General features: G+C 36.4%; 1 protein-coding gene across 38 annotated transcripts in view; it reads left to right on the top strand.

Moving 5' to 3' along the window:
* Rbfox2 (RNA binding fox-1 homolog 2) overlaps positions 1–21732 on the top strand; it is a 271195-nt gene that overhangs the window by 70722 nt on the left and 178741 nt on the right. For 32 of the 38 annotated variants that reach the window (XR_013440305.1, XR_013440306.1, XM_078052810.1 and 29 more), the window contains exon 2: positions 18910–18960. The exons of the other annotated variants lie outside the window; for them this stretch is intronic. Coding sequence is in view for 30 of the 32 variants with exons in the window: in XM_078052810.1 (XP_077908936.1) it covers positions 18910–18960 (51 nt within the window). In the remaining 2 variants the exon portion in view is untranslated. The remainder of the gene's footprint in view (positions 1–18909; positions 18961–21732) is intronic. 38 annotated transcript variants of the gene reach the window in all.

Genomic DNA, 21732 nt, shown 5'->3' on the forward strand with positions numbered 1-21732 from the left:
TTTGCCTCTCCTTCAGCCTTCATTGGTAAATCTCTGTGGGAGCTCTGTTCAGAAGGGGCCACCGCTTAAGTTTCCAGTACCATCCCATCTCTCTAGGCTCCTTGCCTCTTACCCATCTCTCAGCTATCTCGGGTACTTGATTGTCCTTAAAGAAAACTATGTAGTTTTTTCTGTCTCCTTTTCCCTACAAAATACCTTTCATTGAATGGAGATGATTACCAAAGAGGGCTAAGAGGGGAAATCGGGTGATCAGATGATTTGGTAGAGGCACCTGTTTTATGAATTCCTAATAGTGACCATGTGTTTAAAAAGTTGAAGTTTGTGTTTTTTAAAACTTGGTCTCAAGAAAAAAAAGAAAATCCATAAAACTCTCAGATGTTTTCTCTTGAAGTTCTTTTTATTTTTTATTTTTTAAGTCTTCTAGGTTGATTCCAAGCAAGTATTAACATGGTATTATCATTGAGATATATTGAGTTGTTAAGTAATGGGTATTGTCTTCTTTCTTAACAGGGAATCAGTACAAGAAGAAGAAGTTCAGGGACTTGTTCTGGGGACACCAGAAGTAGATGGCAGAGAGTTTAGGTCTGGAGTTGACAGTTGTGGCCTATAGGGCATTGGAAGCAGGAGCAGGAGTATCATATTCTTACCATATTCTTAGATTTCTAGATCTGTTTTTATTCAGCCTTTTAAACCTTAGGAGACTGGAGGGTAAAGATAGGATTGTGAACTTAAAGCCTTATAATTAAAACAATTGTTACAATAATGGCTTTTTTCTATGGGATAAGTAAACTTTTAAGTGCCTTGTATATATTATGTGTAATCTTAACATCCTTGGAAAGTGTAAGCATAATTATATATTTTACATGTTGAAAAATTGAGGTCCAGAAAGACTGAGTAATGTTCTAAGGGTGTTCTACTAATAAGCAACAGAGATAGTTTGACATCATGTTCAAGAGCAGTGTTAGTGAAAAGACTGTTATAAAAGCTAAATTGAAATAGCTAATGGCATACAGCAATTAAAATTTATTGTTTTGTTTACATCGACTTTCAAAAAAAAGTTTTTTAGTTGTAGTTGGTACATTAATTTTATTTATTTATAGATGGTACTGAGGATTGAACCCAGTACCTCACACTTGCAAGGCAAGTGCTCTACCACTGAGCTAACAGTCCCAGCCCCCTTACATTGACTTTTTTGGCAGAATTCTTAATTTAAATTTAAAGTATGATATTCAACATGTTAGCCTATCTCAAAGGAATTTTTTGAGGATTGCAGAATGATCCTCTGGGATATAGTTCCTTTATACTCCGAGGCTAATTAAGAGTTATCTTTTTGTTAAATGTCAAAACTTGTGAAGTCTTCTGTTCAGTGGAACACTGATTTGAATTGAATATCACAACACAAACTAATTTGTTGGTAGTTACCAATTGGTGTATTTAGTCATAATAAATTTTCAGATAATCATGTCTGCTACTCAGATTCATATGCAGATAATTATCAATGATTGTGCAAAGTAGAGTTCATATTCTTAGATTTCTAAGTTCCAGCTGGAAAAACTACGAATTTGCAGTTAGAAGTCTTGGGTTGCAGGCCTCTTTTTGTTATTTACTGCCTATGAAGCCTTGGACATGTCATTAAATGTACCCTCAATGAATCTGAACATGAGTTTCTCTTATCAGTCAAAAGGGAATATACTTGTCCTTCAGTTTCTGTGGGTTTTGGACTCCAGCCCTCCATCAGATTCCAAAGTCCACTCAAGTGGCAGTAGTTTTATATAAATCTATGAACATCCTCCCGTATATACTTTATATCATCTCTAGGTTAATTTATAATACTTAATATAAATACTTTAGTAAGTGGTTTCTGTACCATATTGTTTAGGAAATAATATGTGAAAAAAAGTCTGTACAGCCATAGTTTTTCCCCTGATTTTTCATCTGTGGCTAGTTGAATCCACAGATGCTGAACTCATGGATATGGAGGGCCAACTATAATGTTGTCTAACAGGATTGTTATGAATAAAAATATGTGTTTGACATCAAGTTCTGCCTCTTCCTCTTTCCTCTATAACCATAGGAAAGACATTTGAAACCTTATGCTACTTGGCTTTCTCATCTGTAAGATCGACCTGTGTGTGAGTGTGGTACAGGGTCAGGAGGGTGTGTCTCAAAGAGTTGTAGTAGAATTGTGTGATTTGTGTGATCTTCTCAAAGTGTGTGATCCTGTGCTTGTCAGATCTGCTTATGATTTGTATGTGCTGAAGTTTTACATATAAGTAAGACATTGTTTCTCATTGATATTACTGTTCTTTAGCAGGGCTACCTCATTAAAGAATAGGCTCTGTGAAAGTCACTTTGCCTGTGTTATCTCAATCCTTGGAACAACCCTACAAAGTAGGTAGTGTTCTCTTTTACAAGGTGAAGAATTTGAGCCTGAGAGATGAATTAAATTCCCATAGTCATGGAGCTAATAAGTTGCTAGAGGCAAATTTCAGTTTGCTGTGATTCTGAGGACTGCACTTTCCCCCCATCCCTCACTAGGTAAGGATTATGACATGCCAAACTAGGCCATGGGCCTGTTAAGCCACAAACTGCCTATACTAAAAAAAGGAATAACTATTAAGTAATTATATTTTTTAACACTGCACACCTGTAGTTAAAGTAGGGGAAGAAGCTGGTTTCGCTTTAGAATGCTTCTTGACATAGCAATAAAAATTATTACTAATATCATTCTCTACCCTTGATTATGCATATTTTTAATATTTTGTATGACAAAATATGGTAATGCACTTAAAGCACTCCTGCTGTGTACTGAGGATGATGTCACCTCAAGAAATATGCTTTTGTGATCATGGGAGTTGCCAGCTGAACTAGCCTCTTTTTTCATGAATGCCATGTTATATTTGAAAGAATAATTGACAGACTAAGATTATTCAGGCTTGAATATTTGGCAGACTCTTTATTAAAATAAATGAAGTGAGCCTGTAATGTCAGGGAAAACATTTTTGTTTCCAATGATAAAATATTTGTTTCCAATGATAAAATTTGAGTGTTTAAACAAAACTTAGAATTTTGGAAGACTGGTATCCTGGACTGTGAACTTGACAATTCCAGTTCTTAAAGACTTTTCTGATGAGATCGATGGTCATATTGTTGAATGTGACCTTTTTGATATTAAATAATTAAATGTTTCACCATTTAGAAGATTTTTTTATTGAATCTGTACTTCATTTTGTTTTATTTTTTGAGGCAAGGTCTTGCTACATTGCCCATGCCCATCTCTATCTTCTGAGTTCAAGTGTTCCTCCTGCCCTAGCTGTAGTGATGTACAACTTCACCTGCGTGAACCTATATTTTATAAATGAACAATTCATAATGTTACTGAGTCGTACTTAGGCAGAAAATCCTGGAAAGGACATGACAGACGAGTAGACTTTAATATAACAGAATCTGGAAAAATTTGTTGATGTGATTTCAGGTGCCATATTACAACTAAGCTTTCAGAAACTGTCACTTTTCAAGTTTTGGTTAGTATTAAAGAAGAAAGCCAAAGGTGCCTGAAGAAAACTATTAACATTCCCTCCTTTTCCAAATGTATGTCAGTGAAATGGCAGATCTTCTTCATGTAATTCAACCAGAGTAACACACTGAAACAGATTGAATGGAGAAGCAGGTATGAGCATCCGCTGTCTTTTGTTTAAATTGAATTTTAAAGGTACAGTCACGTGCTGCATGATGGTGTTTCCATCAGTGATAGACAACCTATGTACCAACTACATAGACTAGCTGTGTAGTAGGTGGTGCCATCTAGGTACGGGTATACTTTATGATGTTCTTCCAAACAATGGAAGGCCATTAGCATTGGAGTTCTAATGAGTAGGGTTTTGGGTAGTTAACCCTGTCCCTGGTGAGAAAACTGTGAAGGGCTGGAGGGAAGCTGCTGGAGCAGTGAGACTATTGTTACAGTAATTTAGGCATGAAGTGACCCAGGCCTAAATTAAGGTGACAGCTTTTGCCATAGATAATAAAACATTTAACCAAAATAATACGATAACATATTGATACTCATATTGTCTAACATTCAATATGTATTTTTAATATGCTAAGTACCATGTTAAGGATTTATATTATCTCATTTAATCGCCATATCATCCTGGAGGTAGGTACTGATATTATTCCTGCTTTTTTTTTGATAAGTAAAAATAATAAAAGTTAATTTTTGAAAGATTGTTGAAAATACAGAGGAACCCACCCAGCCCCAAACATAAAAACAAACTTATCAGTCATCAAGACATAGAATCACTGTAAATATTTTGGGTTAAGCCCTTTTAGACTTAAAAAAGTATGTATATGTGTTATATGTTCCTGAACATGGGGAATGCTGAATGTGAGGCTCCATGCTATTTTTTCCTTTGAAAGGATGGGCTGATCTAAATACGTAAGCTTCAGGGAAGTTGATGACATAGGCAAGTATCTACTTAAAATATCTATTAATTTGTGTATGCATTCTTATTAAACATTACATACAAAAAGAAGTAATTTTGAAACATTTTACCTTTTGTTTTTTGGAAAAAAAGTTGATGTACTCTATTGCACCTGTATCTGTAAAGTTGCTTGGAATCATTCTAAATATTCAGTTTTCCAGGACAAATGTTGAGATATAGAACACTTTTGAATCAGTATCTGTTGTAGTTACTGACAATTTTATCCCAAGTTGCAGTTACCATTCAGATAATATTGGTAAGGTTAGTTTTTTCCATTTGGGCCGTTTGTATACTTCATTGCTTTTTCAAAAGTTTTTGAGATAACAGTCACATAACAGAATCAACTTTTTTAAAGTGAACAATTTAGTATCATCTGCATTCACAGTGTTGTATAGCCACCACCTCTGTGTAGTGTGGACATTCTTTATCATCCTCAAAAGAACCCCAAACCCATTTGTTAATCACCCTCTATTTCCCCTTCACTCTAGCCCTTGACAGCAACCAATCTGCTTTGTTTCTATGAATTAACTTGTCAAGGAAGTTTCATATAAATTGAGTCACATTACAGGTGTCCTTTTGTGTCTGACTTCTTTCACTTAGTGCAGTGTACTGATATATGCTGCATCGTGGACAAACCTTGAAAACCTCTTTATAGCTGAAAAATACTTCTTTGCATGTATGAAAAATAAACCACAATTTGTTTCTCCTTTTACCTGTTGGTAGACATTTGGGTTGTTTTCGCCTTTTGGCCACTGTGAATAGTGCTGCTGTGAACCTGTGTACAGGTTTTGAGGACTTGCTTTTCTGTTCTTCTGGTAATGTATCCAGGAGTGAAATTGCTGGGTCATGTGGTAAAGCTTTTTATTTAATGTTTTGAGGAACTGCTGAACTGTTTTCCATAGCAGCTGCTTCATTTTACCTTTCTACCAGCAATGTACAAGCGTTTGCCAATTTATTTTTAATGAGGAACACAATAAGATGGGGAAGGTAGAGAGAAAATATGTGTGGCCTTTGAGTTTATTAGAGCTCTGTATCTCAGATTTTGCCTGATGGACTTATTAAATATTTATTTAGCATCACTTTAGCTCCAAGAATGAAATTTAGCTCAGGGAAATGTATCTAATCTATTTTAAGTGGTGAACAGACTAAGAAGTGAAGATCAGAGAAGCAAAAAGAAGGGAATTGAAATAGACTGTAAAGTTCCTTGAGGGCAAAGGCCCTAGTCATCTGTGTGCTGTAAGTATTTAATAAAGTACTTGGCATGTCATAAGTTGTTTTGGGGGTTCTGGAGACTATCCCCATCTAGTGATTCACTAGGGCATACAGAACTCAGCACATAGTCGTATTTATGGCCATACTTTGTAATAGTGAAAGGATACACTAAGCAAGTTTAGTTAATGCAAAGCGGGCAAAGGTGGAGTTCAGGGGAAGCTCAGCTTAAGCTTCCAAGAGTCCTCTCCCAGTAGAATCACGCAGGACATACTTAATTCCTCCAGCAGTGAGTTTTGATGGTATTGTTTGCCTTGAAGCCTGTTAAGAGATTTTTATGCTGAGATGGCTGGGGATGGAGGGCTGTTGATACAGACAACCTACCCCTAGCCCACACCAAAATTCTGGACTCTGAGTAGGACCACAAGTGTTGGCTGATAAAGCCACTATTACCAGTTCTGATAGCGCCCTCCCCAAATTGTAGGTTCTTAGTATCTTGCTTAGTTCCTAGGCCAAGCTTGCAGGCTGCTCTTTCTAAGGATAGCAGTCAGTTCTGCTCTGTTCTTTTCTGTACATAGATGTTTGGTTTCTTTAAAAATGTGTTGCTAGGTTCTGTGAAGAAAAATAACATAGTAGAGAGCCAGCTGGGACTTTAGGACCAGGCAGACCTGGATTTGTAATGCCATGGGAAAACAGTATAATTCTTTTGAGTCTCAGTTTCTTTACTGTAGAATGATATAACATAGGATTCTAGTGAGAATTTAAAATAATAATATGCATAAAACACTAATGTATGTCCTGTATATTAAGTGGCTGTTAGCATTTCATTTCAGCTCACATGAATCAAGAGAGAGAGACTACGTAGTAATTGAGACAGGGAATTTAATATAAGGGATTATTTACCCTAGGAGAGTGAAGTAGTGAGGGATAGGTTTACAGGAAGTAAGGAGAAACCTAGAGAACAGCACGAGCAATATAATTGCAGATACAAACTGGGTACAGTGGCACATGCTTGTAATCCCAGAGATTTAGGAAGCTGAGGCAGGAGGATCATAAATAAGGACAGCTTTAGCATCTTAGCAAGACTCCCTGCAACTTAGTGAGACCCTGTCTCAAAATGAAACATAAAAAGGGCTGGGGATGTATCTCAGTGGTAAAGCACCTTGGGTTAAAAAAGAAAACCCACCAAACTCCACCAAAACCCAGATATGATATACTAATATGATTGATATATGATTAAAATATAATTAATTTTTTTTAAAGATAGAGAATTTTAATATTTGTTTATTTTCTTTAGTTTTTGGTGGACACAACATCTTTGTTTGTATGTGGTGCTGAGGATCGAACCCCGGGCCGCATGCATGCCAGGCGAGCGCGCTACCACTTGAGCCACATCCCCAGCCCAAAAATATAATTAATTTAAAAATATAATTGCAACTACCCTGAGATAAACATCCAAAGAAGAGCTGCTCCCTCAGCATCCCCATCCTGACCCAGGAGCTAAAGATCCCTTTTGGAGAAGGCATGGCTGAATGGTAGAGAACAAAGTCCCTGTGGCCTCATAACAGCAGAACTTGCTGGATGTCTGCTTTTTAGAAGTCACTAGAAATTTTCTGTCTAGGTCACTGGGGAAAGCAGTTACAAGGAGAGTTTTCTCTCCAGAGGCACCCAGCACATTACACAACCAGAGGGCTGCTGGGGAAGCTGCTAGCTGTTGGCTACGTGCACTGCAGGACCTCCAGGGGGAGGAAACAGTGTATCCTAAAGGTGCTGCTGAGTAAGCATTCTGAAACCTGGAAGCAAAACCTTTTCCCCCACAATGTCACTACTGTGCCCTCTACTGTCGAAGTTTGACATGCATACTGGCAAAAGAGAAATATTTAAAGGGTCCAGGTCCATTTTAACAGAGCAGGTAAAAGGAGTAATTTGGAGCTGAAAGTCAGCTGATAACCAGCAGATGCATGAAATGAATATTTAATTCCAGATCCTCAGAAACCAGGAGAAAAGTAATAAAATTGGTGGAGATCTAAGAAACTTCTTACTTAAAAACTTGAAGTTGGATCCTTATCTAACACCGTATACAAAAATGAATTAAAAAAACAGATCAACGAGAGAATATAAGAGCTGACACCATAAAACTCGTACAAGAAAATGTGTGGTTAAGTCTTCATGACCTTGTGTTTATCAGTGGATTCTTGGGTATGACATCAAAAACACAGGCAACAGGGCTGGATTGTAGCTTGGTAGTAGAACACTTGCCTGGCATGTGTGAGGCACTGGTTTTGATCATCAGAATCACATAAAAATAAATAAGTAAAAATAAAGGTATTATATCCTTTACAATTAAAAATTAAAAAAAACCCCACGACGACAAAAGAAAAAAAATAGATAAATTGGAAATTTATCAACAGATTGAAAAGGCAACCCACAATGGAAGAAATCTTTGCAAATGACAGCTTTAATCAGGGATTAATATCTGTGGTCTGTAAATCCAACAACATAATATGACATATACAGTTCAACAACAGAAAAAACCAAACGGCTTAATTTAAAAATGGGCAAAAGACATTTGTACAAAAAAGATACCCAAATGACCAATAAATAATAAAAAGATGCTTAGTGTCATTAATTATAAGAGAAAACAAATTAAAGCGGCAATGAGATAACATATGTCTGTTAGAATAGCCATTCTTTTTTTTTTTTCTAAGTTATTGATGGACCTTTATTTTGTCCATTATTTATATGCGGTGCTGAGAATTGAACCCAGTGCCTCACACGTGTGAGGCAAGAGCTCTACCACTGAGCCACAACCTCAGCCCAGGATAGCTATTCTTAAACAAAATACAAGTGTTGGGCCAAGATGTGGAGAAATTGGAATCCTGTGCATTGCTGGTGGGAATGTAAAATTGTGTAATTGCTGTGGAAAATGGTATGGTAGTTCTTCAAAAATTTAGAGTGGATGATGCAGCAATTCCACTTCTGGGTATATACCCCAAGAACTGAGAGTAGGACTCAGCTGGTATCTGTATACCATATACTCAGCAGATTTACTCACAATAGTCAAAAGATAGAAACAACCCAAGTATCATTGCATATATATAGTGAATAATAAGCGAAATGTGATACACACACACACACACACACACAATGATATTATTAAGGCTAAAAAAGAAATTCTGACACATGCCACAGTGGGGATAAATCATGAAGATATTATGGTATGTGAAATAAGCCAATCACAAAAGGACAGATACTATGATTCCACTCATGTAAAGTATCTAGAGTAGTCAGGCTCATGGCGACACAGAGTAGAACAATGTTTGCCTGGGAGTGGAATGAGGAGGTGCTGCCCCCGACCCGCTGAACTTAAGGTCAGCTGAACTTAAGGTCGGTTGCTCCTGTAAATTTCCAGGGACACCAAGTAAAACACAAACACACACTTTACCTTTAAACAAGCTTCAGGACAGCTTCTCCGATCTCAGCCTCAGGCTCCCCAAATGGGAGAGCAAGAGGCTGGGGAGAGGAGTGAGCCTGTTCAGAGTGGGCTTTTATTGGGGAGGACCCTTATTCTTAGAAAGTTGCAACCAAAAAAGGCCAGAAGGGGCAGGGTTACAAGAGACAGATGAGTGTAATTCAATCCAAGGGCGAATCGCCTACGTCTGAAGACACGCCCTCCACTTCCTGAACCTGGAGGACTCCCAGATCACTACACCATGTAGTGATGGTCAAAGTTTAGTATGGAAGGCAGAGTCATTCCCACAAGGAGGGAGTCAGAGTTTATTGACCAGAGACTTTTTAGTTGGGAAGACAAAGTTCTGCAGATGGGTGATGGTGATGTGAGGTGTCCCTGATGCCACAGAAATGTGTAGGTGAAAATGGTAAATTTCATTAAAAAAAAAAAAAAAAGAAAAGAAACGAAACTGCTGAAGAATATTTATGTTAGCTGGAGTATCCCTTATCCAAAATGTACTCTACCAAATGTGTTTTGGACTTGATATTTCTTTTTATATGTTGGTCTATTTGCATATACATAACAAGATATTTTGGGAATAGGACTCAAGTATAAATGTGAAATTCATTTATGTCTCATGTATGCCTTATACACATAGCCTAGAGGTAGTTTAGCATAATATTTTTAATAATTTTGTACATGAAACAGGTTGTTGGAATTTCCCACTTGTGGTGTTTTGTTGTGCTTAAAGTTTAATTTACCACTGTCATGTATAAGTAAAAAAATTATTAAAAAAGTTAAATTTAGACCATTTTGGATTAGAGATACAATACGATCTTAAACCTTAAATGGAAGGGGTAAATTAAGGGAGAATTTTATTTCTTATTTATGTATTTATGACTTTTGTTATCATGATTGAATTTTAATTAAGATAACAAAAGAAAGAACAGAATGGATTTGTACAGGAAGTTTAAAAACAGAGAGCATTGAGGCAGATAGGTGATGTATGTCTATTATCTCATCAGTTCAGGAGGCTGAGGCAGGAGGATCACAAGTTTGAGGCCGGGCTCAGCAAATTAGCAATGCCCTTAACAATTTAGTGAGATTCTGTCTCAAAATAAAACAAAAAGGACTGGGGATGTATTTGTTGTTAAAGCAATTCTGGATTAGATCCTTAGTACGAAAAAACCACCCCCAAGGAGGGAGGGAAGAACAGAAGTTCATAGATTAGACAAAGGGGAAAGAAAGGAATGGAGGGAGGATGGGAATAGGAAAGACAGTAGGATGAATTGGACATAGCTTTCCTATGTTCATATATGAATATACCACCTGTGAAACTCCACGTCTACAACCATGAGAATGTGGCCCTAATTAGAATAAGTTATATTCCATGTATGTATAATATGTCAAAATGCATTTTAATGTCATGTATATCTAAAAATAACAAATAAAAAAAATTAGCAGGAATAAAGGTTTAAAAAAAAAAACACTCCATCCCCTAAGCAGGGACTGATGCCAGCAGAGTGGACTGCAAACTGTATGAGTATGTATGTGTCACAAAAGGCAGAGTTTCTGTGATCACCTTAGTGGTAATCACAATTTGTCCTCCAGTACTGTAATTGATCCACATAGTTTTTTTTTTTTTTTAAGAGAGAGAGAGAATTTTAATATTTATTTATTTTTTTTAGATATCGGCAGACACAACATCTTTGTTTGTATGTGGTGCTGAGGATCGAACCCGGGCTGCACGCATGCCAGGCGAGCGCGCTACCCCTTGAGCCACATCCCCAGCCCCTGATCTACATAGTTTTTGACAAAAATTTTTTAACACGCCTTTGTTGGTCTTGAACCAGCAAAAGGGCTCAGGCTGTCCTTCTGCCGCTATCCTCTTGCATCAGCCCTCAAATATCAGGGACAACAGGCATGAGTCACCGGGCCTGGTTTTAATATCACTAAATTTTATCCAGTTTTTGAACATCTTTAATGGGGCCAGTTGACCATTTGACACATATAAGTAACTAATATTAGAGTAAGCTAAGAAAAATTAAGGATTGGCCTGTTGGAAATGTGCTATGTTGTAAGATTTAGACCCATAGACTTCACAATTTCTCAAAGTCATTTGCAGCTAATAGACAAGGGAGTGGGGAAGGAATTATTATTATTTTTTTAAGAATTTTTTTCTCTTTAGATCTACATGACAGAAAAGTATACAAGATAATATAAATTCATTTAACCAGGCAGTAAGTCACTGAAAAATCTGAGCTTCTCCTTTGCTCAGTTTATAGAGGACAGCATCATTTCTTACCTTTCCTTGCTTCCTTTGATGTTCCTCTCCTAAAATTGTAGAATGGCATGAATTTAATTTTTTCTATTTTCAGTATTCTACTTCCCCTTCTGTTTCGTGAAACCAGGTTGATTTTATCTATACAAATGAAAAGCAACAGGTAGCTTTTTGGATTTGTGTTTTTTAATTGCTTAGTTTAACTTTGTTGTGCATTTCCAGCTTTCTATACTCTGCTCTTGTTCAACCTTCATCAGTGATACTGGCTAGTAAGAAATACTAGTCTAATAAATCTCTGATGCTCAGCATGTGATCTGTTAAGCAGGTAAAGATTGGTAAGGTGAAGTTTTTCATGGTGCTTCATTTCAGTTAGTATTTTATTGATCTCTGCTTGGGATTTATGGCTAGCATATCATATCACAACTATAATTGTATTGTGTTTTGATCTTTGGGGTTAAGTCCTCTTAGCACCCCTCTTAATTGTATTTTAAAAGTGCTTAAGAAAAATGGTACCTTTTTATTCCTCCTATGTGCAGTATTCTGGGTAATTTTACCAGTATTTCTTGCAGATATATGAGCTAATCATTCAGAAATAATGAGGTATTTTTCAGAAAACATTTAGAAAATAGGCTTATCTTGTAATTATTAATAAGCTCCTTAATGGCAAGGGTGCTGGCACTTTGCTTGGCATAAAGCAAAACAACACAGTCCACTCTTTCTGATTGAATCAAGTGTTCTTCTGCTTAAATGAAGTTTTCAAACCTCCATGCTTATATATGGAGCTTCAGAGGAATCAGTGAAGAACATTAAAGTCAGGTGGTTTTCTTGTGTCACTTCTCTTGGCATCCACTTGCACATGTGTAATCCACTGCAATTGCTATATTTGACAGTTACTTAGGGATCCTTGGGTTTTGCTTTTGCATATCCACTAAACAGAAGCTTCATCCTCCCTCCCTTCCTCTTTCCCTCCCTCCCTCCCTCTTTCTCTCCTTCCATCAAACCCAGGACCTTGTGCTTGCTATCACTGAGCTACATCCCCAGCCTTTGCTAGTTGTGATCCTCCTTCCTCAGTTGCCTGAGTAGCTGGAATTACAGGTATGTGCCACTGTGTTCAGCCAATTTCTTTATTTTATTTTATTTATTAAAACATTTTTTTTGAGTGGCTTCTGTGTTCAGGCAGAATTCGTTTCTAAGCCTTTCAGTCTTAGTAAAGCCAATATTGCTTGCTTATAGGTACATAGCTACTAAGCTCTTTCCTCTTTGGAGTTTAACACATATGATTCTCTATCCCATCTCTTAGCTTTCTTTATAATTCCATATTTGTTTTCAGTGTTAGTTATTAGTTTTACTAGATCTGTAGATCTTTGGACCATCATAAACAGCTGAGCCTGGGCCTGAGAAATGTTGTTATTATTTTTTTTACTGGTTGTTACAAGTGGTAGAGATATTGGGTATAGAATTAAAACCTAAGTCTGAAGGCAGCTCAGCCACTAGCGTTAAGGATTTGGCTTTGAGCAAATCATTTAAACTCTTGGAAATTTAGTTTTGTTGTCTGTAAAATGAGATTGATAAAACTTGTTTCAAGCATTGTGAAGACTAAATGAGATTATATAAATTTGGTTTTGTAAGTTATAAGGCACTTGGCAAATTGGAAATATTGGCAATTTGCTAATATTATAGTAATATGCAAAGTTATACATCATGCATTTTATATTTTGTAAAATTTAAACAATTCAGACCTTCCACAAATCCTGTACTCTTAAAAATTTTATTTTTAATGCATTATAATCATTTAAATTAGTGGGTTCATTTTGATGTATTCATAGGTGCATGTAACAGTTTTCTTCATCTCAGACCCCAGCACATCCTTTTTCCCTTCCGTTCCCTCCTTTCTCCCCTTGATCTCCTTCTTCTGTTGGTCTTCCATTTATTTATTTATTTAAAAATATTTTTAGTTGTAGATGGGCACAATACCTTTATTTTATTTATATGTAACCCAGTCCCTTACATGTGCTAGCAAGCATTCCACCACTGAGCTACAACCCCAACCCCCATTTATTTTTAATTGGTGCATTACAGTTATATATAAAATTGGAATGCATTGTGATATATTTATACGTGCATATGGCTTAATTTGGTCAACTTCATTCCCCAGTTTTTCCCTTTTCCCTTCCTTCCCCTCTCCCCCTTGGTTCTTTCTCCACTTCATTTTACTTATCTCCCTCTTATTTTCAGATCCTATTGTTTTTGCTAGATGTAACCAGTGTTAGAGGTTTGTTGTATATCCTTCTAGATATTTCTTATGCATTTCTTTACTTTTTAATATGCATGTAAAAATAATGATTTTTGTATTGTGATTTTGAAAAATAACACTCTTTTTTGCTGTCATTAATATGAGATCATAGGTATTTTTCTTTTTAAAACATATACATGGGATATTGAAACTATTTAATAATTGATAACTGTTTCCTTATTAATGGAAATTGAAGTTCTTTCTATTTTTCACTGTACTGAAATGAAAATCTTTGCACATTATTCTTTGAACATGTGCAGATGATTCTCTAGAGTAGATAAATGTGAAATTGTGAGAAAGTATATTGCACACAATATTTTTGCCAAACTGCATTTCAAACTGGTGATCCCCAAATACTTGCATTCCTATTAGATATGAAGGTACCATTTATGTACTTTCTTGCCAGTTTGAGATATTTTCATTTTGGTTTCTGAAGATCTCATGAGTGGAAATGTATCTCAAATCTAAAAGAATGAACACAGGCAGCATGGCTTGTAAGCACAAACAATATAAGTGGGAAGAATTTAATTATTCATTAATAGGAAAATAGTACAGGAATAAATTGACATTTTTATAAGAAAATATTAAACAGTAGTCAAAATTAGTGGGGTATAATGGTATTTATTCATGAAGATGAGTCTCATGAAGACGAGTGTTGAGCAAAAAGAGAAAAAAAACCCCAAATTACTAGAGAATATATACAATAAGACCCATGTCTGTAAAATTCTGAACTATTTGAAAATTAATGTATTTGTGAGAGACAGGTATTTATGTGGTAAAATTTAAAAAGAAAATGAGCCATTTTCTTAAAGTTACAGGTCAGTGAGAGGTGCAGGGAGTTTCTGAGGCCCAGAGAGTTACCAGTAGTCTTACCTGAAAGGCAGAAATACAGAACACAATGCCTTGACAAGACAGGGGGAAGAGTAAATCCATTTCCTGTGACACATCTTTGTGCAACCTGTTACATCCATCTTTCCATTAAAATTTTTGACAATATTGGCCTGTAGGAAAGTGATTTTTTTTTATAGTTTTCTGCATTGAACCCTAGGATATTGTAGAATATTGTTTCTATGTTAGATGTTCTCTGGAAGTAATGAATAAGAAGTTTTTGGAGTTTTCAATTACTTTCTTAATTATAAAATCCCTTTCTAAAAGAATCTTGAAATAATTACTGTAAAGGAATAATATAGAATGGTTATTAAGAGGAAACTTGGCAAAATAGAAAAGATAGGGCTCTGGGGGCCAGCAGAACAGGGTGGCAGTTTGTTTTTCCTGTTTAATATCTGTGTTATTGAGTCACTTGCTTACCTTCTCTGACTTCCTAATGGTAGGAAACACATTCTTATATACCTCTATGTTATCTCCGACTCTTCACTACTTTCTCTTCCCCTTCCCTTCTTTCTGGAACCACACTGCTTAGCTGTTCAATATATGCTGGTCATCATCATCTCTTTCATTAGTATTGGTGGGGAACGGTATTGAAGTAAATTTACTTGTTGATTTTGGGGGCCTTGTTCTTTTATTATATTCTAAGCTGTATGTGTCTCCAGTGTGAATCTGGGTGTGGTGGTGCACACTTGTAATCCCAGAAACTCAGGAGGGTGAGGCAAGAGGATTTTAAGTTTGAGGCTAGCCTGGGTAACTGAGCAGAGACCTTGTCTCAAAATAAAAAATAAAAAGGGCTGAGTGATAAAGCTCAGTGGTAAAGCATCCCTGGGTTAAATCCCCAGTAATCCCACTCCCCTTGCTTCCCCAGTGTGAAAGCAACCAAAATGGCTTACCTATTATTGTTATTTTTAAACAGCAGATTTAATGAGAATTAATTCAGAGATCTCTAATCTCACCTCTTAGAAGTATTTTGAAGTTTTTAGTGTAATCCAGGTTGCACCACTTTTCAATTCCAGAATATTTCTATCATCCTCCCCCAAAACCCCACTACCTATTGTTAGCAGCCATGCTCTTTTTTACCCCCTGATCTCTGGAACCACTAATCTGTTTTCTGTCTCTATGAATTTGCCTAGTTGTACATTTCCTATAAATATAATTATTTAATTTGTGGTCTTTTTATGTCTGGCCTTTTTCACTTAGGATGATGTTTTCAGGGTTCATCCATGTTGTTAGTATTTCATTCCTTTTTAATTGATGAATAGTATTCAGTTATGGATGCACTATATTTTGCTTATCCATTCATCAATTGGTAGATACTTGGATTGTTTCTGCTTTTTGATTATTATAAAACAATGCTGCTATGGACATCCATGCACAAGGTTTGTATGGGCATATGCTTTTGTTTTTCTTGGTTATATACATTAGTGTGGAATTGCTGGGTCTCATAGTAACTCTGTTTGACATTTTTGAGGGACTACCCAACTGTTTCCAAAGCAGCTGTACCATTTTACATTTCCAGCCAGGAATATATGGGAATTTTGATTTTTCTATATCCTCATCAGGGCTTGTTATTGTTAGACTTTTTGATTGTAATTGTGTGTGTGTATCTGTGTTTGTGAGTGATCTCAATATGGTTTTGATTTGCATAATGGCTGATGGTGTTTAGCATCTTTTTGTTTACAGTGCTTACTGGCCATTTGCTTATGTTTTGGAGAACTACCTATTTCTCTCTCTCTCTCTCTCTCTCTCTCTCTCTCTCTCTCTCTCTCTCTCTGTCTCTATCTGTGTGGTACTAGGGATTGAACCCAGGGCCTGGCACATGCTAGGCAAGTTACTCTCCAGTGAGCTACTTTCCCAGCCCTCTTTTCTCATTTTAAAATTGAATTATTTTACTTTTTATTGTTGAGTTGCAAGAGTTCTTTGTATATTCTGGATATACATCCCTTATCAAACATATAATTTGGAAATATTTTCTCCCATTCTGTGAGTTGTCTTTTCACTTAATGGTGTCCTTTGATGCACAGAAGTTTTAAATTTTAATGACACCTAATTTTCCCTTTTCCTTTGTCACTTGTGCTTTTGGTGTCATATTGAAGAGTTTGTTGCCTAACCCAACCAAGGCTTATGGTTTAAGAGTTTTATAGTTCTGGGTATGATCTACTTTGAATTAATTCTGTACATGTTATGGGGTAGGATTCCAACTTGATTTTTTTCACATGTGAATATCCAGTTGTCCCAGCACCATTTGTTGAAAAGACCACTCTATTGACTTCTTGGCACCATTTTGAAAAATTAGTTGATCATAACGATAAAGGTTTTGTTCTGGACTTTGAATTGTGTTCCATTGGTTTCTTTGTCCTTATGTCAGTATCACACTGTCTTTGTTTTTTAAAAAATATTTTTTATAGTTGTAGATGGATATAATACCTTTATTTTATTTATTTATCTTTATGTGATGCTGAGGATTAAATCCAGGACCTCACATGTGTTAGGCAAGTGCTCTACCACTGAGCTACAACCACAGCCCCCTCACACTGTCTTTTTTTTTTTTTTTTTAAATGGAGCTGGGGATTGAATCCAGTTCTTCCCACATGCTAGCCAGGTGCTCTACTTCTGAGCTACATCCTTAGCCCTTTCTAATTTTCTGAGACAGGGTCTCACTAAATTGTCTAGGCTAGTCTTGAACTTGTGATCCTTTTGCCTCAGCCTGGGATTGCAGGCATGGGCCACCGAGCCCAGCTCATACTCTCTTGAGTGTTGAAGCTTTTTAGTAAGCAAAATCAGAAACTTAAGAGTACCTACGACATTTTTTTTTTCTTGCTCAGGATTGTTTAGGTACTCATAATTTTTTTTTTAAGGCAGTTAGCTTCAGTGGCTGAAGGAATCTTTACTAATTTATAAATACTAAAGTACCCAAAATACAGAATTAGGACTTGGATTTCCTTTGATTGAATCAGTGACTAAAAGTCATTTCTGGTTATGTAACTCTATCTATTTACTTATACATTCTTTTGGTGTCTATTATATATTCAACATTGCACTAGATTTTTGGGAAACCATGATGAACAAAACACAGGGGCTCTGTAGTGAATTTAAATTGACTCTTGGCACTCTAGTTTTTCAAGGAAGTGTGGACTTTCAACTGTCAAAGAAATGAAGATAATTCTCTCTTGATGTATCCACCATTAGGTGGAAGGTTATTATCTTGGCATATTTGAAAATCCTATCAGCACATATTCCTCTATAATAGTTGTTCTGCTAGGATTGAAAATACAAATGATGGGACCAGAGATGAATGACTTTGAGAAGGTGCGTTGAGCACTTTAGTAATGACAAAAGCACTAGCATATGTACATCTGTTTCTTCCCATTTAATAGCTCCCTTGAAGGCAAAGGCTGTGTTTCATTCCTCTTTCTTATTCCTTCATTCCTCTAACAATGCTTAGAAAATCTTAGTATTCAGTATATGTTGATGGAATGATCAAATGGGTCAAATAAGCCATAAATTAGTGCTCATGCTGTGCGACTTTAGACTAAACTAGTGTTTGCATAGCTTTTATTGACTAGCATCCTTACATTCAAGGATCTTGATTTAGTGGTTTAATGTAAAGATGAGACAGACACTTAATATACCTTTAAAAAATAAAGTTAGCATCATAAAGTAAGCTGCACAAATAATCTAAGTAAATATTGACATACACATGTTAGAATCACTGGAGTCCAGAAGATGGTACAGTTTGTAGGAGAAGTCTTGAGTAGAATTTCATTTTGATTTAAAAGAACTGAGGAAAACCAGGTTGATGTCGAGGCGGAGCTAACATTTTGCAGGTCAAGAGGCAGTTCTCAACAGTGTGCTGCTCATCCCTTTTCTGACCAAGGGACACATGGAATTTTTGTGGAAGTTTTCTGTTTTTCTAGTGTGTGGGAATGCTACTGATATTCAGTGACTAGGGGATGGGTTCCTAAAGTTGCACGATATCAAGTTTGAAATTGTTCTGTCCCACATTTCAGTTGCACCTGCTGGGGATAGACAGAGTAGGAAACAGATTTAGCTGTACAAGAGGGGAAATAGTATACATGAATAGTATTCCTGCGCAGATACTTTTTTTCTGTTTTTGTTTGTGCCATTGTAGACACTCAACTGGGATGGATAGATGTAATTAGGTAGGATGGAATGAATACATCAATGGAACATTTAAGAAACTGAGAAAGGCGTATATATTGATAAACTTGGGTGAATTTGATTATTCTAAACATTTTCTTTGCTCTTATAGTTTGATTTTTTTTTTTCCTTTTCTTTCTTATAGAACGAGCCTCTAACCCCAGGTTATCATGGATTCCCAGCGCGGGACAGCCAGGTTGGTTTCCATTGTTTATAACTCAGATGGGGGTGTATATATATTTTATCAAAAGATGTTATGATAGCCATTCCTGAAATTACTTACTTTGGAAGGTAACACAGCTTGTTTCAGCAATAGATTTGCTTTTAGGGATATAAAATATATTTCTCAGGGGCTGGGGATAGAGCTCAGTTGGTAAAGTGCTTGCCTCGAATACACAAGGCCATGGGTTCAATTAAAAAAAAAGTACATATTTCTCAATTCTAAAAGTATTACAATCATGTTAATAAAATTACAGATGTTAAGGGAAAACAATCACTCAAGTGCAGTAATGATTGCTTTTATTTTTTCTTCTCTGGGCTGTATAATAATTTTTAACCTGGTCTTCTTGATTCCTCATAATTCTAAATGCTGAACTTGTCTTTTTATTTTCTGTCATTTAGCCTCTGCCTGCATAAATTTTTTGAGTCTTTGTAATAATCTGCAACAAAAAAATTCCATTCTCTTCCTCTGGGGGAATTTTTCAGCCTTATAGTTTTAATCAGAAAGCCTTCAGAGAGTGAACTTTCTACTGCCCTTCTTTGTTAGATGGGGAAAAATGGAAAAAGCTGGGCAGAGTTACCTTCTCTGGGGCAAGTGTATAAAATGTCTTCCAACTCTTCTTGCTAGTTGAAGATGTTGAGCAGATGAGGCTAAAACAGTTAAGACAGAGGAACAAATAAGGCTGCCCCTTGGAGAAATGGTGCAACTTAAGTCAACTAGTCTCTGAATGAAATTTATCTCCTTGTTGTTTGGGATATTGCCCTTCTTCAGATCTGAAAGGATAGCTCTTAGAAATATCTTTGAATGCCTATCCATGTTTCCTTATAGAGTTGTCCAAAAAAGCCACCATTGTTAGGCTTGTCCAAAGGAACATGAGTCATTATAGTACTAAACAAAAAATTAACACAGTTCCTCTTTCCAGAAGTTTATTGAATCTTGAGTTTCTGAAGCTAATCTTAAAAACTAGGATAATCGATAGTCACCTATTTGGAGGCCTTTCATATTTGAGAATATTGCATTTTTAGTGCCTAGGTTGGCATTAAACTTACTCCAAGAAGGCTATGAAGAAGGGGAAGAGAAAATTTGTTCATCTTGTTGTTCATCTCCCAATGGGATCATCACTGCTGAGATTGAAGACGAAAGCTTTAGGAGAAAGATATGGTCATTTACTCCAAAGTCAGACAATATAGACGTTTTGCTTGTTTGTTTTTCTTTCTGCTTTGGGTCTGTTCCAGAGCTTCTCTAAGCTGTGAAACTTATGCCCTTTGATAGTAGTTTTGTATCCTGGCATACATCAGAAAGATTGATTCCTGGAGATTCATCCTCCAGAGAGTCTGACTAAGCCTAAGATTGGACTTAGCCTTCAAATATTTAGAAACCCCTACAGGCAATTATGCCATGCAGCAGAGGCTGAGAACTGCAGTCCTAGGGGCTACTTTGAAGGAGTGACATTTTCTGTTTCATCCTGTGCTTTTCACTTAGGACATGTAATATACAAGATCATGGCCAGCCTCTTAATCTAGCTTTACATCAATGCAAATATTTCATTGTTCATATAATTTTGCTTATCTTGGAATAAGGAGGTAAAGCAAACTGATGTAAAGTGTAGAAATAGATTTAAACTGACTTTAAAAGGATCAGAAAGGATACTAAGGCTCTGTTCTTCCTGTGGGAATTAGAGATCAATGAGGAGCTGAGGGAGGCAGTTAATAGGAATTTTTAAATCACAAAACGTAGTCTTTTTGCTTGGAACCACTTTATTTTTCTTTCCTTTTGCAGCAGGGACCTCCTCCTGTAACCTGCACATTCATTACTCATCCTCTGTCTGCTGTAGGCCTGTGCAGACCCTTTGCCATGGTTTAAAGCTGCTGATTTACTTTGAGACACATTCTGATGGTGACAAGTTTATTTTCTTGGGCTCTATTTTGTACTCCGACTGGATCTTTGAATTGGAGATCTTAGAGTAGTGCAAATAGGCAAATATTGAATAGCTGCTTGTTGTATTTGATGAATACAGAATCCAAATGAGTACTGCTAATTAATGTGCTTAACCTTGTGAACTCTCATTTTGTGCTTTGAGATTTGGGAGGCATTTATCAGTGTGAAACACTGGTCACTGAATAGCCTGAGCTAGGCAGGAACTGAACTTGTGATCTTTACATCTCCCCAGTGTGGTTTTGGCTCAGCAAATCCAGGAGCCAGGGAATGGGATGTAGGTGAATTTTAATTGTGACTATATTTGCTTTCCTTATTCTTTTGCTATTCCATTCTAAATAGATAAGAACCATTTTCAGACAAGATTTTATTTTTTAAAATCAGCATTTGATGGTGATTTTAAAAGATAAAAATTACAAACTTTTAAAAAAAATTTTTTTTTATTGTTGGTTATTCAAAACATTACATAGTTCTTGATATATCATATTTCACACTTTGATTCAAGTGGGTTATGAACTCCCATTTTTACCCCGTATACAGATTGCAGAATCACATCAGTTACACTTCCATTGATTTACATATTGCCATACTAGTGTCTGTTGTATTCTGCTGCCTTTCCTATCCTCTACTATCCCCCCTCCCCTCCCCTCCCCTCCCCTCTTCTCTCTCTACCCCCTCTACTGTAATTCATTTCTCTCCCTTGTAATATTTTTCCCTTTCCCCTCACTTCCTCTTGTATGTAATTTTGTATAACCCTGAGGGTCTCCTTCCATTTCCATGAAATTTCCTTCTCTCTCCCTTTCCCTCCCACCT

Source organism: Ictidomys tridecemlineatus, chromosome 6, assembly GCF_052094955.1.
Source record: "Ictidomys tridecemlineatus isolate mIctTri1 chromosome 6, mIctTri1.hap1, whole genome shotgun sequence".
In the NCBI taxonomy this organism is placed as follows: domain Eukaryota; kingdom Metazoa; phylum Chordata; class Mammalia; order Rodentia; family Sciuridae; genus Ictidomys; species Ictidomys tridecemlineatus.